This window comes from Dryobates pubescens, chromosome Z (genome assembly GCF_014839835.1).
Source record: "Dryobates pubescens isolate bDryPub1 chromosome Z, bDryPub1.pri, whole genome shotgun sequence".
NCBI classification, from domain to species: Eukaryota; Metazoa; Chordata; class Aves; order Piciformes; family Picidae; genus Dryobates; species Dryobates pubescens.
The window spans coordinates 59,090,193-59,116,189 of NC_071657.1; the positions used below are offsets into that span (position 1 = coordinate 59,090,193).

General features: G+C 40.1%; 2 protein-coding genes across 3 annotated transcripts in view; one reads left to right on the top strand and one right to left on the bottom strand.

Moving 5' to 3' along the window:
- Window positions 1-25,997, top strand: part of IQGAP2 (IQ motif containing GTPase activating protein 2) — a 141,587-nt gene that overhangs the window by 78,364 nt on the left and 37,226 nt on the right. Inside the window, exons 8-16 of the mRNA XM_054179067.1 lie at window positions 2,204-2,382; window positions 2,952-3,039; window positions 3,617-3,780; window positions 4,303-4,390; window positions 6,699-6,862; window positions 7,393-7,553; window positions 10,116-10,240; window positions 12,216-12,379; window positions 20,740-20,830. Of these exons, the coding sequence (XP_054035042.1) occupies window positions 2,204-2,382; window positions 2,952-3,039; window positions 3,617-3,780; window positions 4,303-4,390; window positions 6,699-6,862; window positions 7,393-7,553; window positions 10,116-10,240; window positions 12,216-12,379; window positions 20,740-20,830 (1,224 nt within the window). The remainder of the gene's footprint in view (window positions 1-2,203; window positions 2,383-2,951; window positions 3,040-3,616; window positions 3,781-4,302; window positions 4,391-6,698; window positions 6,863-7,392; window positions 7,554-10,115; window positions 10,241-12,215; window positions 12,380-20,739; window positions 20,831-25,997) is intronic.
- F2RL2 (coagulation factor II thrombin receptor like 2) lies at window positions 15,489-18,664 on the bottom strand. Of its 2 annotated transcripts, none has more exons than XM_054179066.1 (2): window positions 18,541-18,664; window positions 15,489-16,872 (listed from the first exon to the last, which is right to left on the bottom strand). In XM_054179066.1, the coding sequence occupies exons 1-2, from the start codon at window positions 18,596-18,598 to the stop codon at window positions 15,824-15,826; spliced, it is 1,107 nt and encodes a 368-aa protein (XP_054035041.1). In that variant the 5' UTR covers window positions 18,599-18,664; the 3' UTR covers window positions 15,489-15,823. The 2 variants fall into 2 exon arrangements, with proteins under 2 accessions (XP_054035041.1, XP_009905706.1); XM_009907404.2 differs by having other exon boundaries at window positions 15,489-16,911.

Below are 25,997 nucleotides of genomic sequence, written 5' to 3' on the forward strand. Positions count from 1 at the left end.
GCTGATGATTTCTGCTGCACTTGTCAGCAGAAAAAAAAGTAAGCTTAAGAGCTTTCAAAGCAACTTTATTCTTTGAGTGGCCCTCTTAGTTTTCCATGCCTCCAAACTGTTCTTTCAAGTCCCACCAGGCTTCTCATTGTTTCTCCAGGTAAATGGATTCACTGCATCCACCAACACCCATTCTTGTCTCTCTTAACCTTGAGCCTATCATTTTAACTACTTTATGCTAGCTCTACTTCCAGCAGTGATGCCTTTAATACACCTGTAGAAGACATAACATACTTATCATGTATTGTTATATGAAGATATGGGGGTAATGTCTTACATGTGTCTGTCTATAGCAGTCTTTTCTGGCCCCTTGAAGCTGATCTGGGTGTTCAGAGTATCTTAAGTTAGAAGGGACTGATAAAGCTGAAGTCAAACTCCCTGCTCCTCACAGGACAACCTTAAACTAATCCGTATGAAAAAGTGCCCTGTTCAGATACTCCTTAAATTCTGACATGGCCCCTTCCTTGTGAAGCCCGTTCTAGTGACCAACTACCCTCTCAGTGAAGAATCTTTTTCCTAATGACCAATCTGAATTTCCCCTATTGGTAAAGTTCAATGTCAAAGTGATCAGTGTGTGTGTCTCCTTGTTTCTCCTCCACTACATCAGATGCTGAATGGTGTGGTGAATTGAGCTAGAGTTAAATTATGTTAGAAAAGCTTTCTAGAATAAATTTAATGCTAAGCATTGAATTATCTACTAACAGGCAAGTTGTTTCATGACTGCCCTCTCAGCAAAAGTATGGATTCAATTCATGCTTCATTTGCCCATGTTTATTTTCCAATGGTCTGCTCTTCTATTGTACTTTCCTAAATTTGTACATTCCTTCCCCCCCAAAAAAACCATCAAATTTCCTAATCATTCCTAAGCATCTTTCAATTATTTCTTATACTTGAAGAAACTGAAGACCAAAACTTAGATATATAGACTCAATCTTAATCCCAAAAGATGATTCTTACTGAATGCCTTTCTCTAGTTTAGTAAAACCATGCAAGGCCATGTAGCAAGCAAATATTGATAGAATAAGGGAAGATGACATTCATGTTTTCCCTCACATCTTATTGGTGACAGGCAAGTAAAGCCTAGACAAGTTACTGTGGTGATAAATTTTGAGCGGTGCTGTGTTTCTCTATTGGGGTAGCGTCTAGGTAAGTGTTTATCTGAAATCACACGTGATTGTTTTGCTTCTAGACGGTCACTAGGGGTGTCTTTGTGGCATGAAGATACAGATAAAGTGTAGATCTCACAAAAATTCTTCATTTAGACTGATCTTAGGGCCAAATGTGTGCAGGAAATATCTGAGGGGGGCTGTTAGCCATTACTCTACATGTAATTCAGTTATAAGTGGTTTTGATTTTGTACATTCATGTAAATTTGCTGTGTGGTGAAAAGAGCTTTTTGGCTCTTAAAATCTTGCAGTCAAGCACTTTTTAGTAGCTGGCCTTTCCTTTTCTCAAGCAAAGGTTTTATACTTAAGCTAGTCAATAGCTGTGGTGAGTCCCATGGCAATAACCCTTTGCAAAAACCTTTGGGTATGCTTTCCTTGCATTTGATATTTGCTATCCCATGGCTTTGCAAGTAACAGAAGTAACCAGAACCATCTCTGGTTTCCCAGATATTCATGGAGATCCTCAGTTGGGAAAGGGGTCAGTTCATCTTGGGCAGATTAGATGTGCAGTCTGCCTGAGGAGACTTTCTAGAGAGCAAGTTTTATTGAGTCTTGATTTCCTTATTCTGGTGTAGTACCTTTCAGATATGTAGAAAGTTTAGAAAATACTTTCATGACTCCCATCTTCAGGGATGCAAAAGCAGCTTCAAGAGAAAATTTACCAAACAGTCTTTCAATTGCTGGAAGTAATTGCCTTCAAAATGACACAGGACTTGAACAATAAAATGTAACATGTTTTGTTTCCTGTCAGTAGAATAGTAAACCCTAGTTGGGGGAGAACATGGACAGCAATGTGCCACCTATGGGGAAACAGAGTGCTTTCGTTGCTGCACACTAGCAGGGGATACATTAGGACTGGGATGTATGTGGGGAATATGTGGCTTGTTGAATATGTATTAAACAGTCATTTGAAATAAATTGGAAGAAACAGTTTTGCCAGTTTTGAACGTTTTGCTCCCTGAAATTTAAGATTGTGCTTTCAATTCCAGTGCATGCAGCAGTAATTGCAATTAATGAAGCTATTGAGAAGGGAATAGCTGAGCAAACCATTGCAACTCTGAGAAACCCAAATGCAATGCTGCTAAACGTTGATGAGGAACTTGCACAGGACTATCAGAATGAACTCTTTGAAGCTAAAAGGAGAAAAGCATCAAGTGCAAGACTTAAGGTAGTGGTATTTTATTAGCTCTCCTAGTATACATGTGCCTTCAAGTTGCTTCTCATGCTGTAGTATTACCATTTAAAAAATTAGCATGCTCTTAAGTAGAATAATTAGGCAAATACACTTTTAAATTAAACACAATAAATAATGGTAATGAAACAAGCTGACAGCAATTTTTATAAGAATGATGCAGCTTAACTTTGAAAGCATAAAATACTGAAACGCTGAAAAGAAACAATGACTGGGTTTTGTGTGTATCAACTGCTTTAGAAAACAAACAACATTTGTATTTAAAAGGTTGCAAAAAGAATTATACTATGTTTTAGCATAAAGTATAACCTCTGTCACAGATCTTTAATATGAAATTATTTGGTGGGGGTTTTTGATGAGAACTACAGAAGCTGAAAATGCTTTGAATATTGCTCAGTCACCAGCAAGTGCTAATTTCTCTAGTTTATGTGGTCAACAAATTCCTTTACAGATACATTCAGCAAATATTTCAGCTGATTCAGTTTTATTGGCTCTGCTAATAGCTTTTCCTTCTGCAGTTACTAGCAACAATTTTGTTTTCTTAGAATGGCACAATCTCTGAAGAAGAGAGAGATGTCTATGAAGAGCTGCTGACACAAGCTGAGATTCAAGGCAATATCAATAAGATAAACAGTAAGCCATTATGGATCCTTATGGAAGCATGCACATATGCGATCTCCTGGTTTCCTGCTGAACACGACTTGAAGCCTCATAAACAAACAAAATATTTCTATGGAAATTTACAAAACATGCATAATCAGAGAATAGCTGTCTACAACAGTTTTCTTGCTACTCCTTCTCTACTAATCTTGGGAGGGGGCTGATGTCTGTGTTTGCAGTTTTTTGCTTGAAAGGACGCTTCAGTTCAGAATCAAATCATTTATTGCCTGCTCTGTTTCCTTGTGTTTGAGTTCCTTGTACAGAATACTGGAAATTTTGACCCCCTCTTCTATATATAAAGCTGACATTCATTCAAGCTTCCAGTTCACTGTTGTTGAACGGCTTCCACATGAGGCTGTACAGAGCCAGAGATGCCTTTTGTAGGATTGGTCTTGAAACAGATAATCCTCTGCTGGATAATGATTGCCACCCTAGCTAGCTTTTACAAAAGTGAGATGCTGACAGCAATGGATTTTTCTCTCTTTTTTTTTTTTTTTTTTAATCTCCCCCAAAGTGTATTTGCTGCTTACAAGCATTGTTTTCATTTCAGTTCACATAGCTTTAGTCCAAGTGAATGAGGCTATTGACCGGCAAGATGAAGTAGCACTGATGGCAGGTTTGAACCGTCCTGCTCTAAGCCTACTTGAAGTTCTGCCACAAAATTCCTCATGGTATCTATTGCAATTGTGTGACTCTAAAGAACAGAAAATGCAGGTAATTGAAAGGAACAGGTACTATACATCAGAGTGCCCCTTTTTTTGGATGATTTTAATCCAAAGCTAAATTGCATTTACTCTGCCTTCAACATCACTTATGAAACAGTCCTATAAAAGTTTTAGAATAATCGATATACTACTAACTGACACCAAAGTGCATTTGCTCTAAAGAGCATGGTGCCCTTATAAGTAGTTTCTAACCAAGACAGAAGACTAAAATCTGAGATTCACTATGCTGTCCCTATCACTCTGCTTTCTTTAGAAAACAAGTTATAATTCAAGTACAACAAAAGGTGATGTTGAATCATTAACAGCAAATGCGAGAGTCAATGAAGTTTAAAGGAGCAAATCTATCATTTTGAGTAGACTAAAAACACAGGGCAAGATTAATGCCATGTTTACTGTGAAATTATATTTGATGCACAGTACAATCAAATCTTAGTGTCCTGTCAAGGGCTTTAATCCCTTATTTCCCATCAAACTTAAAATCATAATTAAATCTCTTTTTCTGATCTGTTAGATAGCAGGGGTTCCAAATATGCTCGACAAAAGTGAAATACAGAGAGAAGTTAGTGTTGCCAATGTGGAAGCTGAGGCTCACAAGCTTAGTGAGTAACTGTTTTAATACTCATTTTTCACCCTTGCCATTTAATTCTGTTAAGCTGATTAACTGAATCCACCATTTCTTGCATGTAAACAAGGTTCCTCAAATGGAAACCTTATATGCTGCATTTTATTTTTGTAACTGTTCTCAGTGTCACAATTGTAAAGTCATCAATCTGTGCTGCATTGGATATACTTTAATCTTGAGTTGCCAACCCTTTTTTCCTTTGAGTAACTTCAGCCACTGGTAATCACACTAGCTAAAACTGAAGACAATGCATGGCTTGATGGCTTGAATAAATATTTATTTGTCAGTGCAGTATTAATCCTCACTTGGGAGTGATGACATAGAATGATCACAGGGAAGAATATTTTGCAATCACATCGCAGAGGAAAATTAGTCTTACTTTTAGACACGTATCTAAATTCAACCTGCTCATAGCCTACTACAAATATCCCAAGATATGAGTTACAGTATGTGAAAAAAATATAGTTAAGGGGGATCTAAATTTGCAGTGCATGTGTTACCGCTTTTGACTGGAAACTTCTTTGCAAGAAGTTCATCTTTGGTTAAACTACTGTTATTTCATGCTACACCTGGGCATGGCTTAGTGGCTGTTTTGTCTCTGGTATTCTTTCCAATCCTATAAATGCAGGCTGATTGCTTTTGTATTGTAACATACAAGCTGTACTGTGAGGTCAACTTAAGCTTCAAGTTTGACTTGCTACCTCAAATGTTAGCCGATTTTAGATTGGTTAGGTACGGTAAGCAGTACTTTCTGAGCTGCTCCTTGGTAAAGGAAATGAGGAGGAAAACTGTCATTCATGAAGACCAGTAACAGTGATCTGGGGAGCAACTTATTTCCTACATTTCATTTGAAACAAAAATAGTGGGGTTTATTGGAATGTGAACAGTGTAATGTGTGTTTTGCAAACTGCATGCTCAGTTCCTGAACTACAAATCAGTAGTGTAAACACACAGCTAGTCCAGGCCATTTGTGGACTCTGACTCTTTGCTCTTTTCTCTAAAAAATGTATGCATGCCATAGCTCTGAGAGCCTTTCCTTTTTATGACCTTGGGAATAGCTAACAGAGAGACTTCAATAACAATATGGACTTATATGACTGTGCTTTAGAGCAATAGAAATGAGGCAGTGGGCTTATTTAGGTGGGCCAGATTAGCTAGGTTTTAAAAGTTTTCATGTGTTATAATAAGATCTGAGTGTTTCTGCAGACATGAACTGTGCACGGTGTCTGCTGTACAAGCAGTCCTGTACAGACTGGAGCCATCAGTGATGACTAAAAACATTCCCTGGATAATAGTATACAGAAAAGTCATAAGATAGTGTGGAGGAGACAGTGGTTATTTTGCTGATGGAAATTACAATTACCTAATTGTCGTTCTTTGCCACATATACTCTAACCTTCAAGGTTGTTTCCCTTTATGTAAGACCAGGGCAGTCCCTTGTACAACACATCCCTGGGTGCATCTTGCCTGGATTTCTTCAGACTTGGCTCCACCAGGTGTGCAAATACACTGTCTGTGACTAAGCTAAGGGTGTTGTAAGATTACTGCAGCTGCCTGAGCAGGAAGTGTTTTTCAGAGTTTCTCTGCTAGGGTTCAAATCTCTGCTAAGTCAGTTTAGCAAGTGAAATGTGTGGATTTGTTGAGGTACTGAAAAGGGTACTCATACCTCCTGTAATAGTGATCTGTTTAACTTGAAATTTGAGCTGTAGGGAAGGGGATGATTTCTAGATGGTAGTACTTGTGAGGGCTGATCTTCCATGCTGTTGGACAAATGAACAGGTGATGGCATGCAGAAGAAGTCCTAGAAGCCATAGCATGTGTTTTTCTATTAGTTGAGCCACTGAAAATCCCGATTCCCCAACATATTTGGTTGATTTCTACAAAACCTCCTGAAACGGACAATGAAAGTATCATTGGTGCTGCAGACAAGCTTGTTTTAGCTAGCTGAGTTAGGTCCTGCTGAGAGCTGGAGAAGGGAAGTCTGGCTTAGAAGGGAAGGAGCATTTGGGGTGAAGCAAGACTGAGGCACTGTAGCTGACATACCCAGCAATGTCTGCCACAAGCACATCTAGGAAGAATGTTAGGCCTTTCTGTTAGGACGGGGTCAGCTCCTTGCTTATTGTACCTTCAACATAGAGCAGTATGTAATATCTAAAAGTCCAGAAACCTTAAATTCTTTCAGTCAATTATTTGCTGCTTACCTTTGAGCAGACACAGTTTCTGCAATATTCAGCAGTTGTCTTAAAGAATCTCACATGCCTATGTTTTTCCCTGCTGTTCTCCAGAACTTATAGCAGTTGACAATATCAATACTGCAATTCGTAACTGTGATCCTAGTAAAACACTGGTTGCACTGATGAAACCGGAGGCACAGCTGCCTGTTGTTCACTCATTTGCTGCTGCTGTCTATCAGATTGAACTGTTCAACCTCCAACAACAGAATGCTGTGGTAAGAGTGAAAAGGCTTACAACCTGCTCATTGATGTTACATAGTCAAACCACAAAAGAGCACAAACATAGCATGTTGTTGTGTAAAATCAGACTTAATCCTCTTGCCCATGGTGTTACGTATTGCATGAATGGCTTTGGTTGAATAGGCAATAACTCATTTACAGAATTTATTTCTTAACACACTTTGCTCTGGCTGAGTTCCTGTGTTGCAACAAATCAACTGATATTTTTTTCATTGTTGCATGCTCTTAATGAGAACTAACTCTTTTTTATGCATTGTGTAGAAAAGTAATCCCCTGATATGAGTGTAACACCACAATGGATGGGATTGAGGAACAAAAGAAGGAAAGGGGTGTGTAACAAACCCAGTAAACTCTACCACCAGTTAATCTGACATGCCTGTGACTAGCAAATTTGCCAGAATTTTTAAATCAAGTCTATTTCCATGATGGTATCTAGACTGTGTAACTCAAAATTTGTTACACTGCTTATTTAGCTTCCTGACAGCAGTACGTTATTGTCCTACAGAACTACCTGGCACATGACGAACTGTCTATTGCAGTAGAAATGTTGTCAGCTGTTGTGTTGCTAAACCAGGCCTTGGAAAACAAGGACAACCTAATGATACAGAATCACCTCAGAAACCCATGCATTGGCTTCAATAACCTGGAAGAGGAAAACTTTCAACGGTAAAGGTTCATTTTGTCTTGTCTGAATGAGACTTGGCAACTTCTGCAGAAGGATAAGTAGGCATTTTCCAGGTGGGCTGGCCTGTATTGTGGCTATGAATTTGAAAAAGCTGCAAGATAAGCACGTGTTATAAATTAATAAGGGATAATGTGACAATTGGTAAACTAGCTGTGTACCCAGAAGTATTACCCAGGAGTACAAGCAGCCAGACAGCCTCAGATATTTAATGGCAGAGGATGTGTGAGTTTCAGGGAAAATATCCTCAGAAAGCAAACTTCCAGATCTGAGAATTTTTGCAAACACTAAAACATGAACAACTGTAACTGAAATTTGTTAATTAGTAACCTCTGTGCAATTCTGAAAGATGATCTTTGGAACAAGGTAGTGTTTAAGGCTTTAAGGTCCAGGAGGTCCCTTAAACCACAGCTAATACTTTTTTTTAAAAAATTTTATTTTTTGTGCTTGAAAATTGCAAAGGTCTGAAAAAGTAGAGCAGTCCTGCTTGCTAAAAAGCTGAGTACAACTCTGTGGCACGTATGCATGTTCATCATTAAATTATAGGCTTCACTTAGCTGCCAGCTGCTTGCACCACTATGGGCCTGACTTGTCACAGCTATATGCTACTACTACCTCTGTGCTTTTTTGCATATCTGCAAAAAATATGAAGCAGTGCTAATTTGTGTGGGACCTGAGCCATCTGTGTGGAGTGGAGATCAAGGAGGCATGAACACTAGCACATGGCCATAGCTAATGCTGGAAGGCGTTATTAAGCAAAAGGGACAGCAGTGGCTGAAAATCTTCAGCAGGCTGACAGGTGATATGAATCTGAGAGAGGCCCTTGCTAGGTGTCACAAAGATGGAAGAAGGGCAGTCAGGATAGGAGCAAGAGGCCACCCTGTTCACTGGAAGAATAAAATTGATCTGCCACATGGTCTCTGTTAATATGAGATGGTGCTTGTGGGCAAGAGAAGCAATATTAGACTTGACAATCTTTTGAGGTATTTTCCAACCTTATTGATTCTATGATTCTACATACAAATGGATTCCATAGTGTCACAAGTGCAGCAATTTGGGCTGGTGTTTCTGCGACCAGATCTTTAGATTAACCTACCAGTCAATACAAATGAAGCACTAGGAATACATAAGGAAAAATATAAGGAAAAAATAAAGAAAATGTTTGCGGGTGACAGAGCATTGAAACAGGCTGCCCAGAGAGGTTGTGGAGTCGTTGTCTTCTCTGGAGAATTCCTGTGAACCTGCTTTAGCAGGGGCATTGAACTAAATGATCTCCAGAGGCCCTTTCTAACACCTGCCATGCTGTGATTGTGTAAGTTAATTGGAGTAGAGAACAAAATAGGTTTTTATGGCATTAGGTAAATCTGTGCTGGCAGCTTTATGTTGAAAATTTCAGGAAGCTTTGCTTGCACAATACCAGAAAGAATACAGTAGAATGAGTATAAAGTTCAATAAGAGAGATGGCAAACAATGGCTTTCCACCAGAAGCAATGAATTTGTTTGAGATGTGTTTCCTAGAGGAAAAAATTTGGGGGAAATATTCAATAGGTCTTCAGAAGTATGTATGTTGTGGAGGTTAATAGAAGTTCCTAGCTCCTCCCCTAACTCAAGTTTTTATTTTCCTATGAGAATTGGAGTAAGTTAAAATGGGATGCTATCAAGCATAAGGTCAAAATACATTTAAGGAGCTGCAATCTCACAAAACACTTTAGTAGGACTTGTTACTCAGAAATATGTACAATTTCAAATTAGAGTGGGTAAATGAACAGAGCATAGAACATGTTTACAGCTATTTAAGTGATACATAGCCTTCAGCTTGGGAAACCCTTAAATACAGGCTGCAAATGCTGGAAAGCTAAATCGGAGCAGGAAATTGATTGTCCCCTGTAATTTTTCTTTGTCAGCAACCATTAATTTATCAGGCTTCTGTGGGAAATAGAATACAGGTATCTGATCTGACATTGTGGCGGTTCTACGCTTGATTCAGGAATCTGAAAATTATTTAGTTTACATACACAGGAGTTAACTGTGAATGTTCCCACTTCATCTTGATCTGTGGTCCTTTTAAGAGTAGACACAGCCTACAGACCCTGTCCTTGGAGGACCATGAGTTGTGGGAGAGCAGCATAAATTTTCATTCCTCTGCCTCTGGCCCATCATCCTACCTGTGGAGGGAGCATGGAGGTAGCAGGAGGTGCTGCTACCTGATGCTAGGGCAGAAATTCTGGTATTTGACTTAGCTGATCACAGGCTATCCCAAATTTATTTGTAGCACCACAAAAAAAAGTATATGTCTGGTGTGTGTGTGTTACATTCCCAATAAGAGTGCTCTGAGTTAGTGTGCAGGCCATTTTTTTTCAGATACTGAAATGCATGTGTAGAACCAGCAAGGCAGCTTATGTCTCCATAATTTCAGATGAGTATCTGAAATTCACTCACTGAAAAAAATAACAGGCACTACATGATGGATGATGTGTCTCACTAATTCTTTAAGGCAGTTTATCTTGTATATGAAATACACTTACATATTTTATATCTTCTTATAGTTATGCTGATACACTATTGTCTATTAAGTCAGAGGCTTCATCTCAAGGCCAAGATTATTTAAGCTGGAATGATATCCAGAACTGCATTGACATGGTTAATATACAAATTCAAGAAGAAAATGAAAGTAAGTAATTCTCATTCTACGTTGCCTGCAGAGATGATACTCTGGTCCTTGGTCCACAACATTCTGTGCTGAGTGGCCTTGTGTAGGCAGCCTTCAAGAGAGAAGGACATCAAATAATTCTGAACACCCCCATTGGTTTTTAGAAGTCCTGGCTATGTTTTGGCTGCCTGAAAGATATTGTAGAGTGCCTGCCTTCTGCAGAAATGCCTTGCTTCTGTCCACTTATCAGAGGGCAATACCTTCCAGTATTTCATGAGATGGTTGTGCTTTGGGGATTTTGCAGAAGTGTTAAGCAAAGAGCATGCTGGAAGACAGGAGAAGAAATTATAGGCAGAATACTGTGGAACAGAGTTTTGTAATGTTCAGTGATTTCCAAATCCTTGTTTTTCACAAGGGAATTGCTAAGAAGTTATGCAATGCAGTTATTTGTACTGCTTTCTAGGTAACTTGATGCCCTACTTGACAATGGCTTCTTATGCCCACTTTTTCTAGTATAAACAGATGTAGAGCTTATTTTTAAAGCTGAATGTAATTGCATTGCCCCAAAAGGGTGATGTTACAGTAAGTGGGATAATCTATCTAAGCCTCAGAAATGCTAAAGGACCAAGATACAGAAGATTTATTTTATTTTTTTTACACTAAAATCTGAGGCCATCAAGTTATGCCCAATGGCTGGATCATGGAAAGGTGAGGGCAGATTTCAGACTGCTTGCCATTGGGGAGAATTCTGGACTGTAGTAAGACATAAGCTCCTTCCACAGTGGCAGTGATGTGTGGGAATTGTGTCCTTCCCACACTGCTATCAGTGTCATGCATGCTACTGTTTCATATCGGAAAGAGAAGCTTTATGCTACAGAAATGCTAAAACTGACTGGATTATTGCTTCTCAAATCTTGTCAAGTTGTTGCTGTGGATCCTTATGGCTTACTCAAAATGTGTGCACTCTGGCAGGGTAGGTTGCTGACCAGTTAATTTGCCTGACACTTTCTTGTCTGAATCTCTGCAATCACTAGGAGTGGTCTTGCATTAGGAGAGTTGGTCTTCAATACTAAAATAGCTGCACTTGCTTTCAGTCACACTGACAGTCTTTCTTTGGCAGCCCCCCAGAAAAACTACTCATTTCCAGTGTCTTATGAGGGCATGGATCTGACCCCACCAGCTAGGCTATGGTGGGCCTGGGAGAGACTTGGTGAGAGGTGGTCTGCTGTTATGAGGGATTGCCATCCCTCACAGGTGATGGGGAAGCTCTTGGTTGGTGAACTTCTGGAGTGGATTTAGGAAGAAAGTACTCTGAGCAGTGTGCTTCATCTCTGTTTGGGGGTAGAGGGCAATAAATTTTAAAATGTTGAGACCAGTCTGGAAAAAAAGTTAGGTGTTTTATTAAATACGCTGGGCCATGTTCCTTGCTGACTTGAAATCCTGAATGGTGCTGGTCTGAACAATGAAATGTTTTCTCTTAAGGTCTACATTATCAGATTGGTTATTTAAGCTGGAATTTAAAGAAATCAAAATAAGTTGCTATGTAAAGCTTGGTTGGGAGGTCAGCATATATATTTGACCAAACTGGTGTTTCATGTAGTCTGGTCTGAAATCACTTGAAAAATAAGTCTTTCAGCACTGTGCGTCCATTTGCAGATGAGCATATTTAGGTGTGACACCCAATCTTTCCTCAGGTTTCATGTACATACTCTTGCCCTGAAAGTAGGGAAGTTTGTCTTCCCCTTTTTTCAGAAAATATTTTCATGAAAAGGCAGATTCAGATTAAAGAATAGCTGTGGCAGAAAGAAAAGCTGCAACTGCATAGCTTCGCAAGATTATTTGATCAAAAATAACTGTAAATCAGCTGGTGTCGCTGCCTCTGTGTCTTGTTACTTGATTTTTCTGTTCTTCACATTACTACTACTTTGTACCTGGTATTTGCTAAGTTGCGTCTTTCTTTGGTAACTACATCTTCAATAGCTTTTCCATTTCACAGGAATCATTGCAATTGGCCACATTAATGAAGCAATTGACCAAGGAAATCCTAAGAAAACTCTGGAAACCCTACTGTTGCCCACAGCCAAGCTACAAGATGTGAGACCAGTAAATGCAAGGCATTATCAAGATGTTCTGCACCAAGCCAAAGCACAGAAATGCAAGGTTAGAGCTTTGACTGTTGGGGGGGTGGGGGGTGGGTGTTGTGGGGGTTTTGTTGTGTTTGTTTTCCCAGAAGTGAAATGCTTGCATGTGTGTCCATGTCCTGTTTTCCTGATGTTTGGATGAGCTGTACCAGTGGGATTGTAAATAAGACAGTAATAACAAACTGACACTAGAAGTTACTTCCTCCTGCAACCTACTCTGACTGGCAAAAGGAATTAATTCTCCATTTACTAATACTAAAATGTAATCTGTGTATGTCCCTACTGTCATGCTTGGTTTTAGTTGTGGTAGCTTCCTGCAGTTGTAAAATGTGAGTACCAGTGAATTTTTGCAAGGATTGAGTTAACGGACTGGCAGGCAGGCAGTTACAGCTTGTATGGGAACTCAGGTTTTTGCCAGAAAGGTATCAGAGTTGTGCTGATGGACTCACAGAATTCCTTAACAAACCTCTGGGACATACTCTGGGGAGTCTGGGGTGCTTACATTTGATTATTTATTATGTATCCATATCCATATGTATTTATGTTCTCACTTTATCATGTAACAACAAGCTGACTGTCTTGTATGTGCCTTCAACTTAGAGCTAGCTCATCAGGATATTGCTATCTGTTTCCCCACAAGCAGTGCCCTGGTTAGCATCATAGCTCAGAGATGTATAAACAGTGATCAGCCTAACAGCTTTCAGGGACTGACTGAACACAAGATTAGCTATAGTTACTAACACAGCACTTAAAATGTCTAGATGCTTAAAATTCATGTAATGCATTCCTAAAGCAATATGGTCAGCTGGAGAAAGTCCCTGAACTTTGGCTTTTAGAAATGTATTTCCAGCTATCTGGCTAGTGTGTGTATCAGCTGTGAAACTGCTTCCACAATCCATTGCCAGAGCTTTCTGAAAGCACTTGCACATTTCAATTTCTTGCTTGGGTTCCCAGGTAAGGGATGGATTCACTGAGCTCTGGATCCTGAAAAGTCTCCTTCCTTGTCATGTGTGCTGGGAAAAATACAGCATGTGCTGTCTACCTTACCTGTCCTAGAGGGACCAGGGTTGGTATATAAATGCAGAAAGTGTCCATGCTGATGGAGGCTGCATGGTGCTGACCCAGGACATGCTAGAAGTTTTGTGCATGCATAGTAGGTAGAGATCTACAGTCTCAAGGCACCCGTGTGCCTGCATATAGCACTCTGCTTTGGCCTGCTCTTGCCAGCCGCTGCTGTGCTTCCTGGGAGCAAGCCTGTGTGATCCTGCTGGCAGGAAACAAATGGGTGTCTCTAAGCTTTGGAACAACAACTGCACAGTCCCTTCAAAATATTTTCATTCAAGTATTTTTGATGTTCTTAGAGACTTTTCATGGCCTTTCTGTCCTGAGGTATTTTGGTTTTGAAGCCCTTTGACAACTATTTGAAATACCTCTGTAAATGGGAGCATTATCCCTGTTTGGGAAGAAAGCAAATCACTGTACAATATTCATCAGTCTGACTTACTCTCTATGCTGGTCAATCAGATGGATATCACTATTCTTTAGGTAAATATATTATTTATATTGAACCTTCCTTAAAAATAATAAAAATTAACAATAGTTTTTAATTAATTAAACAAAGAATCCCACAAACAAAACAACACAAATGTCAAATCAGCCAAACAGAATTGAAAAGATAGTGCAATGTCTGAAGTTTGTCTATTCCCCACTTTTAATAGGTTCCATTTATAAAGGCTATTTGCCTTTAATTGTATTTAGCATGTTTTAGGAGTGGGCTGTGGCAAAAGGAAGTATTTGATTTACAAGGATCAGATCAGTCTGCCTGTGAACTTCCTGTGTTCCTCAGTGTCTGGAAAAAAAACACATGGGTCAAATCTGCTCACTTATTCTAACCAGCTTACTGTCACAACCCTGTAACTGATGGCTTTGGGGAAATAGCCTGCACCCAAATCTCCCAATCCTTAACAGGCCTTAATCTCAGATCACATCTGCTTGCTCCTTGTTGGAAATAGAAAATGCAAACCTGATCTTTTTTCCCTGTTATCTTAAAACACAGCTTCTAACAGTTCTCAAAGCCATTTCAAATGAAGTGTGTTCATGTCCCAGTTAAGAGAAACTTTGTACTAAGGGAATGTATTATGGATATCTGAAAAGTTAAACAGATATGCCAAACTCAGAAGTGGTTCCAGTGTTACTTCCTTTTCTTTTCTTTTCTTTTTTTTCTTTTGAGTGACAGGCATACAGGTTTTTACCGTTAGGTTTTATATTTGCAATAGGTTGTATAACATCTGAATTATTTTAAAGTTACCCTTAAAATCTGTTTTCATATGTTTTGGGGAATGACATGACTAAAGCTAACTTAAATTAGGAGACAAAAGAAATTGAAAAGGGGGGAGTCTTACTAGGCTCAAAGGCATTTTTCCAGTGCAAATGATTTTATTTAAGTAAAGTTTTTAACAACAGTATTATCAAACTGATGTAAAACACTTTCTGATCCCCATTTTACATGCTGTAGTTAAATGACAACCACTGAGCTCATTTTGTAGGAACTTTATACATACATACATAATTTTTTATTTTCTGTAAGTATAGAAGTTGACCTTTTACTATATTACCATGAATAATCAATCATAATTAGCGTCAGTATTTGTAACACTGTGGGTATTTCCTGTGAGGATGTGGAAATGGAGAACACTACAAAAGAGATTCTCTTTTTTGCTTACTAAGCAAGAATAATACATGCCTGGATTCACACTGATAAGGGTTAGCTCTCAGCAATCCTCATGAGCTAGAGTGCAGGCACTGACAAAGTAGAAGAACAAGTCTGCAGTGAAAAGCTGGTTAAGCAGCCTCATAGAGGGTGCTTCCTTGAAAGTGTTAGGCTCTGTCTAGATCTGTAGATTTACTGCTCCTTGAACTCTATGGGGACTCTGACTTCATTTCCAACATCCAGTATAGCATTTTCTGTTGGCTATGTGACAGGGAGCCTCTGCAAAGCTCAGCAGCTCCCAGACACATTGAAAAATGCTTTTATTTTTTTCAGTTTCCACTGGGACAAGAACTTGATTATACATCACAGTTCCTGCAGTAGTTATGGGCTAAGAGCTAAACTGAAATATCTGGAAATCATGAATGGGCCTGTAAATGCTTTTCAGATACTCCTCTTCAGGTGGTGACTGATAATCTGGTTTCCAATCTGTGGCTGTGAAAGTGATTTCCTTAGAAGGAAATGGAGGTGTGGAGCCATTTCCCTGAATCTAGGTACTCTGGATGTTGCAATACACATGATAAAACCACAGACCTGGTATATCTGAAGATATTCCTTGTGAGGTGCATGGAAGCAAATAAATTTTACTGACAGTATTTTCTAACACTTCTTTAATTGTTGCACCTGAGATCTGTTGTTGCCTGGGTCAATATTGTACAAAAAGGTAATACTGATAATATAAATATAGAACTAATGTCATTTTTCCCTGGATATTTTAACCATTGTTAGATAAATATTGGATTGACTTCTAATTTTCGACATCAGAAAATACAGGAAAGGATCAAGACAACTGTTTAAGCTGCTGAGGCATAAAGCAATTAGATAAAAAGAATACAAGCTATCTGTGTTGTAATAGTAATATTTGATGTGATGGATAATAAGAATAATATTGCTTGGCACAAAGCAAATAGCAAAGATTACAAGGATCAAAAGACTGACTTTAACGTACCAGAACCATTCCTGAGTCTTGAGTGTTAGTATAATTGATACATAGCAGAAGACAATAATTGCAAGAGGTATTAAAAAACCAAAGATAGCTAAAGAAACATAGTAGTAGAACTGGAATGAAGATACCGTTTCACAGGTGTCGTGCACATCATGGCAGGTGTAAATGCCAAGTTGTTTCACGTAGTAGCTTTGCTGCATTATACAAAGCGGCAGCATGTACAAGAAGACAATGATCCACACTGTAGTGCAGACCACAATGGCATAGGCACGTTTTGGCAGGCTCTTGTAGGTGAAGGGGTGAACAATGGCCACGTAGCGGCTAACACTGATGCATGTGAGCAGCAGAATGGAGCAGTACATGTTGCCATAAAACACAGCAGTAGTAGTTCGACACATCGTCTCCCCAAAAATCCAGTTGTTCCCATTGATGTGGTACGCTATTTTGAAGGGCAGCACGATGCAGAAGAGCAGATCTGAAACTGCCAAGTTTGTGTAGAGTATGGCAGTGCATACAGACCGGATCCTGAAGAGCAGCATCCACAAAATGATGGCATTAGATGGTACACCCAATAAAACAGCACTGAGGTAGACAAGAGGTATTAGTTTGGTGCTCAAAGAGCTGGTCAGGTACTCCATTGTGGTGTTGTTCACTTCTGTTAAAGTGGAATCATTTGACTTCTCTGAAAAGCATTTGTGTTCTTTGATATGGATGGTTGTTGTCTCCCCTTCTAGAGCATAAGGGGGAATGTAATCATAGTCTCTTGCTGAGATTCCACGGAAAGTCTTGATAAGAGACACTGTTTTAATTGCAGAATCATTCAGTGAAAATTCTGAGCCTTAAAAACAGTTTTAAATTGTTAAAAAGGGCAAACTACAAGTTTAACAATATAATTCACTTTCAGCTATAGAGAAAAGCAAAATATGTTCTAAATTTTTGTCAGCATTCCCCTTTGCATTGGTTATTCATATCAACTGTACTCAAACAGTCAGTCTTCATTTTGTCATCTCACACCCAACCTTAAAAATACAGTATTGATTTAATGTTAAGCTGATCCTTCCCTATTTTTTGCATGTTTTCAGTAATCTTTGGGCAGAAAGTATCAGATGTCTGTGTAATGTTTATCACCTGTAGAGAGTTTTTCCCAGTGATAGCAATGTTGAGAATAGCAATCATATAATCAGTAGCCTTGGTCTAGGCTTGATCAGAATTTCTAAAGCAAACAGCTGTATTATTCTTAATTACTTCATGTCTTGCCTAACACAGGGTAAGACTTTCAAATTAAAAAAATGAAATAACCCACAAATTTCTACTGATACAAGTAATGCTGTTTTTCAGCTTCTGATTAAACCTGACTTTTTCAGCTTCTCTCACAAGAGGAAAGGCAGTGAGCCTTAAGATGTTAAAACTAATGCTTGGCTTGATACTAGATCAAATTTACTGATATGTGAATAGAACATTTCATGCAGCAGGAAAAGGTTCAGTAAGTAAACATCACTAGGATGTGAGCAAACCAGTGGTGCCACTTTCTTTAATGCCTGTTCTTCAGTCTTTAGTTGAGAACTCTGTAGAGTTCCTGACACTTCCAGATGAAGCACAAATGTGTTTAAAATATTTCCTAACACTGTGTGTTGCAAAATAGATGTGTAATTAATTTTTGTCATTTAAGTTTCCTCAGATGTGTTTATTTCAAAAAGACTTAGTCTACAGCTTAGAGCATGGATTTTCAAAATGCAATTCAGAAGAAACTGAAATTAGAATAAAGCCTGTAGGTTTTTCTTTTACCCCTGCATAATGGAATGAAATATGGAACACAGCTTTATCAGTGTTTACTTGGGGGATTAATGGAAGAACTTTCTGAGATTATAATTAGTAGACTGCATCCCTTTTAGTAATTTTCAGGATGGTTAATCCAGAAAATTAATTTTGGTCACTTTAAAATAGATACATATGTGTATGCGTGTGCATATATGCATTGCATGTGTGTTTATATATATATGTGTACACAAAAATAGTTTTTAAAATGAGCTTGGCTTGAAAACAGCCTTAACTCTAGTGAGGAGGAAGCAACAGCTGATTACTTGATCCTTTGCTTCTTTTTGTCACAATAATTCTCTGAACACTTCCTTCTAACAGCACTATCTTTGAAGTTGTAGTTCTGTTGAATATTTTAAAGCAGAAAGGACAAGACTCTACAGGTTTAAGATTATCATACCACTACAGAAATAGTGGAGAGAAGATATGTCTTAAGTGCAGAAAGATCCCTTAAATAAAATTTCTTAAGGAAAGTGAGTGGAGGGAAATAAGGTGTCACTGAAATAGAAAAATTTAAATCTGCCTTAAATGAGACTTCTGTAGTTTTCTGTAGTAAGGCGTGTACAGTCAGTTTGAAGTGGACATTAACACATTGTCAACAAGCCCATGTTACTTATTCAAATATGGAATAGATACAGAAATGAGGACTTACCTGTTGTGAAACGACTGGAGGCAAGAGAGAGTAGTCCAGCAAAAACTAGTATCTTCATTGTGGCACATGAACTCCAGCAAGCCAAACAACGATGCTGCTCTAGTTCATCTAAGAAAGCTTTCTGTGAGGGATTTCCGCAGCCCCCTCACCCCCCCACCCCACCCCCCCACCCCCAAGGGACTAAAGAATGATTGATCTGTCTTCCAGAAGCATCCTGTAGGTATGAGGTTTATGGTAAGGAGCTAGTTTGTTCTTTGTCTACTACAGCAAAAGGGTGTGACGTTTCCAAATATGCACACATGACTCAGTTTCAGCCTCTGCCCAACACAGATAAAATTGCTTTACAGCAGTAATTTAACTCCTAATTTACCACAAGCCTGAAGCCAGTGTAGGTAATTCAGCTAGAATTTGTACATTTGGGATAAAAATATGTTTTCTGAAAAAATCAAAAGCTATGCTTTAAGTAAATACTTGAGGGTCTTATCCACTGGCTCAGACACATGTTGCTGAACTCTGTACCCCTTCTGAGGAGGAAGCCAGGCTTGGCAAAGGAGTGTGGTGATCCTAGTTTAGCAAATGCAAAAGTGAAAGCAAGCCGCACAGATGTGCCTTAAAACTATACACCACTTAGTCTTCTACCTCCCTACCCAGTGTTAGCTGTCAGGTTCCTTTGAGCTACTGACTCTGTTCAAACTGTTCCCACCCCTCCACATCCTACAATCTCTCAAACCTTTCCCCTCTCCCCTCTTTCCATCTTTTGTTGCTGATTCCTTCTTTTTTTTTGTTTTCCTTTTTTTTCCTTTTTTCTTTCTTTCTTTTTCCTCTGCCTGCCTTCCTCCCACTCCCTGTTTTGTGGGGTTTTTTGAATGCCATAGAGCAATATTTGTGTCTACTGTATCTAGTGTGTAAAAGATGGACATTGGATAAGGAATTCTTTACTGTTTCCCAGTCCTTTTCTCAAAATTGTCAATCATAGTTTGGGAATTTAGTATATACTCTTCAAGTGCTAAAACTTGCACTGTGTCCACACTGTTATGCAATTGCCTGCCACTGCCTAATTTTATTTAAGATATTCTGTTACCTTGTTTACACATATAAAAGCCTCTCTAGTGGTTTGGATTTTTTTGTTGGTGTGGGTTGTTTGTTTTGTTTGTTTGTTTTGTTTTGGTGGTTTGTTGGGGTTTTTTTTGGTCCTATCTCTCTTTGCAATTTCTGTGGATAACAGGTGTATTGGATTTGTGGCCTGGAGTTGGGTGAAAAACAAACCCACATGGATTTGCAAAGACACTTCTTTGTCCACACTATTTTAACTTGAGAGAGTTTCTGTAGGCTTTTTTCCCCCCAAAATACTTGTGTACATAATCATAGATCTTTATTGAATCAGTACATTTCAGTTTCTCTTATCATTAACCTATTAGGCCTAGCAATCCTATTTCCTCTTTAGAATGAATTTTGTTCACCCACTTACTGAATTAGATTTAAAATGTCCCTTTAACTCCTAAATAGTATTTTCTCAGATGAAGCGTTGGTTCATCTGTATACTCTGGCAGACAGAGCAGTGTTGGTTAGTGGGGGTGGTGAAAAGTCTTCTATGCACCTCTTCTTTTAACTTTTCATGCACTGTTGCCCTGTAGGAAAAGTGAGGCCTGCTCTGCCCCTTAGTTCTTGAAATGTTTGCCACCTGAACTAGGTTACTATTATTAAACCTGAGCTGTTTTTCTATGTTAGCTTTTACTCTTATTTTCTAATGAATGTGTACTCAGGTGTACGTGCAAATACTTTCCAAATAAGGGATTCTGAAAGAAAGCAAATTTCTTGCAGTCTTTTGCTTTGTGCACTTTATGCTACTATTGCAGTGCTGCATGATAGTGTGTTGTTTTATTTGACAGTGATTACTTTGCTTACATGTCATGGAAATGAAAACATTTCTAGCTTCACTCAAAGTTTTTATTGCTCTTTAGCAGGATGGTGTCTCTATACATGAAAACTGAGCTTTGTATTTAAACAGCATATTCAAGTTAGTAAATAGCATAATCATGTGTTTTATTGTTGATTATAAGCAGCCAAATTCTTTTCAGTGTCCAAGGGATGCTCAAGAGAAGATTTTACACTAGAGCTCTATTGGTAGGTTCAGACACTTTTTGTTATCGTTGATTTTAATTTTTTTTTCAAGACTCTTCTCTTTCCATTTTTGTCCAGGAATCCCAAGATGAATCAGCACTTCTATGGCTGGATGAAATACAGAAGGGAATCAGTGATGCCAATAACAATATAAAGGAAGCAACAATCTGTAAGCATTAGCCTGCATCTGCATTCTCCTGTTTTTCTTAATCCTGAAAAACTGAAATTAGCAATTCATTTTTTGCACTTCAGGGAAGTATGGCAGCCCTTTTGAATACATGAAAAGAAATAAATTGTTGTACTGAAATTTGAGTTACTTGCAGTGTTGGAGACCAGTGCTCCAAGGGTGTTACTGGTTTTATCTAAAGTGATAGTCCTTCTGGCTCAGCTAAAAATTCAGTAGATTTGATTACACTGGTTAACATCATAACCAAGATTTCTAGTGTCAATGTATCTTTGCATAGCTGATGAAACAGTAACATGCGTAAATAAGAAGGGTATACTGTTCAGGAGCTTATTTTATTTATATAAGGCTGAAATATTGGTGCATGTTGTAAGAGTAAATTCTTACATTTACAACTTTGATTATGCCTATTTAATTTTGGTTTTTTTTTTTAAGTGCTAACAAACAAAACCCAGGAATTTATTAACTTTAAAAGTGGTGTAAAAAGGGCACTTGGGATTTGTGGAAATGGACATGGTCTTCCAATCAGTTGAAGAGGAGGATATCATGACATCAAGCCTGCTGACAACTGATGGGATACACCTGTTGCAAAGGGGGAAAGTATCTTAGCTAGCAGGGCTCATTGAAAAAGCCTGAAACTAGATTGGCAGAGGGAAGGGCACAAACTGGTCTTGCTAGAAATAAGCCCAAGGGCAGCAGTACTGTAGTCTCAGGCTGTGTCAGGGGAGGTTTAGGCTGGAGGTTAGGAAGTTTTACACAGAGAGAGTGATTGCCCACTGGAATGAGCTGCCTGAGGAGGTAGTGGGGTCGCTGTCGCTGGGGGTGTTCAGGGCGAGGCTTGACAGGATGCTTGGTTGCATGGTTTAGTTGATTGGGTGGTGTTGGATGATAGGTTGGACATGATGATCTCGAAGGTCTCTTCCAACCTGGTTTATTCTATTCTATTTTTAAAGGATGGTGTGCTAGTGAGATCTGTCAGTCTACCATATCAGTGGAGGTAGGGAATGGAGGCTCACATGGCAGCAGAAATGCATGGGTTATTGATGAGTTCATAAACATGGAAGCATCTGAGAACAGTCGGGTAGGAACTAGGACTATTCCCTGTAAAAAGGTGGCAGGACTATTAGACCAGCTGAAGTGCATCTACAGTACCACATGCAGCATGGGAAACAAACAGGAGAAACTGGAAGTCATTGTGCATCACTAGCGGCATCACAGGAATGTGGTGGTATGCCTCATGACTGCAGTGTCACAGTCAATGGCTACAAACTCTTCAGAAGGAACAGGCAAGGAAAGAGAGGCGGTGGTGTGGTCCTGTAGGTCAGTTTTGATTGTATTGAGGTTAATGATGGTGATGATTGTTGAAAAGGATTATATTGTTTCATTTATTTATAAATGGTATGACAATATTAATCAAAATATTAGTAACCTTTATTAATATGAAAAATGCCAAAATGTATCAAAAGTTTCAATGTACAGTTAGAGTATATTTGCAATGGGAATGTGTAATATTTGGGCAACTGTAACAATTTAACTACTTTATGCAAACCGGGAGGAATATAACAAAGAGAATACCCTGGCAGTGAAATGGTGCTCGACCACAGTGTGGGGGGAGACTCAACAAGAACCGTTATGCCAAAGAGCAGTTAATTATTCACTACTAGTTGTACCCAGGTAGGGAGTGCTGCTGCTGTGTATGAGAGGCTTTGGGGTGCTCTCATGTGCCAGGCACAGCAGGTCACCAGCAGGAATGCCACACGGTTATGGATTGCTGGTCTGGCTTCAGCAGACAGTGGGCTGTTAATGGCACTTCTTGTGATGGGCACTTGCTCTGTCCTGGGTGAATTGAGGCATGGCAAAATCCTGGTTGCCAAGGGGAAGCAGGCTTGGCTCCTAAGCTCATGGCTTCTCTCATGGCTTGCGGTGTGTATGCTCGTGGCTTTATCCCAGGCTCTGGACCAGGCAGCTCGAGGCTATGCAACTCAAGGCAGTTTCAAGCCAGACAAGGTCCAAGCAGGTTCAAGCATGCAAGGCTTGAGCAAGGGACAGGCAACTAGAAATCAGCCTGTATATATATCTTGCCTGAGATTGATTGGACCAATAGGGCATGAAACCAGCACATAGTTACCCAATGGGAAGGGGTTCTGCCAGGCTGTGGCCAGAACACATGCCCTTACTGTAGATACAGGGTTATTTACCAGACACGCATGGTCCTGTCCCCTTTGTTTCTTTTCCAGCATTACCCTGGCTTTCTGCAGGAAGGAGGGGAGAGAGTGGGACCATGTCTAGACACCTTAGTGTCTGTCTGCATTTGTGCTGGGGCTGTTTGGCCCTACCATGACAATGACAGAGTTGACTGATTATGGGTAAGAATCAGGGGGAAGGCCAACATGGTAGATATCCTGATAGGAGTCTGTTACAGATCGCCCAACCAGGATAATGAGACTGAAACCTGGGAGAAGCGTCATGGTTGCTGGCCCTTGCTCCTTTGGGAAACTTCAACTTTCCTGATGTCTGCTGGAAACATAACACAGCAGAGGTTCCTAGAGTGTGTGCAGGGTAACTTCCTAGCACAGCTGGTGCCCTACTGGACCTCCTGTTTGTGAACTGAGCAGGACTTGTGCATTATGTAATGGTTACAGGTAATTTTCAGCACAGCTATCACATCACTCATTGATATAAAGAAGGGTGTCAGTGGAACTGACATCTTGGACTTCCAGTGGGCAGAATGTGGCCTGTCTTGGAGACTGGTCAACAGAGTCCCTTGGGAGGCAGTCCTGGGGGGTCAAAGAGTACAGGAAAGCTGCACATTGTTCAAGAGAGGAGTCTTGAAGGTGCAAAATACTGTCCTCAGGTGCCAAAAGAGGAGTCACTGGGGAAGAAGGCCAACCTGGCTGAGTTAGAGGCATTTGGTTGCAGTTTAGGGAGAAAAGGAGAGTCTGTGGTCTTTGGCAGAAGGAGCCAGGCCACTCAGGAGGACTAAAAAGTTTCTGTGATGCTATGCAGGGAGAAAACTAGTGGGGCCAAAGCCAAACTGGAAATAATTTTGGCTTCAGCTGTTAAAAAGAACAGCAAATACTTCTACAAATACATTAGCAACAAAAAGAGGACTAAGGACAATCTGTGTCCTTTGTTGGGTGAGTGTGGGTAACATAGTGTTCAAGGATGAGGAAAAGGCTGAGTTACTCAATACTTTCTTTGCCTCAGTCTTAAGTAGCAAGACCAGTTGTTCACTGGATATCCAACCCCCTGAGCTGGAAGACAGGGATTGGGAGCAGAATAAAGGCCCCATAATCCAAGAGGGGATGGTTTGTGACCTGCTGCACCACTTAGACATACACAAGTATATGGGGCCAAATGGGATACTCTCAAAGGTACTGAGGGAGCTGGCAGAAGTGCTCACCAAGCCACTTTCCATCATTTATCAGTGGTTCTGGCTAACCATGGAGGTCTCATTTGGCTGCTGATTGGCAAATGTGGTGCCCTTCTACATTACTCAGCACTTGCAGAACAACCAGTTGATCTGGCCTAGTCAGCATGTGTTCATGAAGGGCAGGTCCTGCTTTACAAACCTGATCTCCATCTCCAATAAGGTGACCCAGTTAGCAGATGAGGGAAAGGCTGTGGATATTGTCTGCTTGGACTTCAGTAAAGCATTTGATGCTGTCGCCCACAGCATCCTCCTGGAGAAACTGTCTGCTTGGATGGGTGGATGCTTTGCTGGGTAAAACACTACTGGATGGCTAGGCCCAAAGAATGGTGGTGAAAGGAGTCCAGTTGGTAGCCAGTCATAAGTGCTGTAACCCAGGGCTCAGTATTTGGTCCGGTTCTCAGTAACATTTTCTTAGTGACCTGGTTGAAGGTATTGAGTGCACTCTGAGTAAGTTTGCAGGTGACACTGTGCTGGGAGGGAGTGTTGATCTGACTGGGGGTGGGAGGGCCATTACAGTCTACAGAGGGACCTGGGCAGGCTGGATTGATGGGCCAAGGTCAAGCGACAGGTACTGCACTTGGGTCACAACCACCCATGTAATGCAACTGGCTTGGGGAAACATGGCTGGAAAGCTGCCTGCAGAGGAAGACCTGGGGGTGTTAACTGACAGCTGGCTGAATATGGGCCATTGCTGTGCCCAGGTGGCCAAGAAGGCAAACAGCATCCTGGCCTGTATCAGGAATAGTGTGACAAGCAGGATAAGGGCAGGGATTGTTCCCCTGTGCTTAGCATTGCTGAGGCCACACCCTGAGTACTGTGCTCAGCTTTGGGGCCGTCACTACAAGAAAGACACTGATTTGCTCAAATATGTCCAGAGAAGGGCAATGAAGCTGGTGAAAGGTCTGGAAAACAGATTGTAAGAGGAGCAGCTGAGGGAACTGCAGTTGTTTAGCCTTGAGAAAAGCAGGCTCAGGGGAGACCTTGCTCTCTCTATAACTATCTGAAAGGCAGTTTTTATGAGGTGGTTTGGTCTCTTCTCCTTTGTAACAAGTGATAAGATGAAAGGAAATGGCCTCAAATTGCACTATAGGAGGTTTAGACTGGACATTAGAAGTCACTTCTTTGACAGTTCTTTACTGAAAGGATTATCAAACACTGGAACAAGCTTTCCAAGGAGGTGGTTGAATCATCATCCCTGGAGATGTTTAATAGACACACAGAAGTGGTGCTAAGGAACATAGTTTAACACCAGACTTAGCAGACTTAGATAATGGTTGGACCTGATGATCTTAGGGGTCTTTCCCCATCAGAATGATTCTGATTCTAATTTGTAGGGAAAATGCTGAGGTTTATCCTGTCAGAACATTGTGAACCAGATGAACTCATCACCTTCTGTAAAAATTTGGACTGACTAATACTTTCAGGAAAAAAATAATACACAATAAACCTTCTCAAGTAATGTAGAAGTGTAGCTGGGTGTATGAGACACTGGAAAGCATGGTGGTGTCCCTGCCTGCTCTTCCCTGGGGCCAGTGCGCACCAGCTGAAGCTGTTAGTTTGGTGCTGGATATTGGTTCACCTTCTGCTTGGCTTACCTTTGAATGACTCAGTGTCACCTTCTTTTGCACTCTAAGAGCTTGTGAATACAACTGCTGAAGTCAGTGCATTCCTGCAGTGATGCATTCAGCCTTCAATATTGCAGTGCTGCAGCCTGTTTAC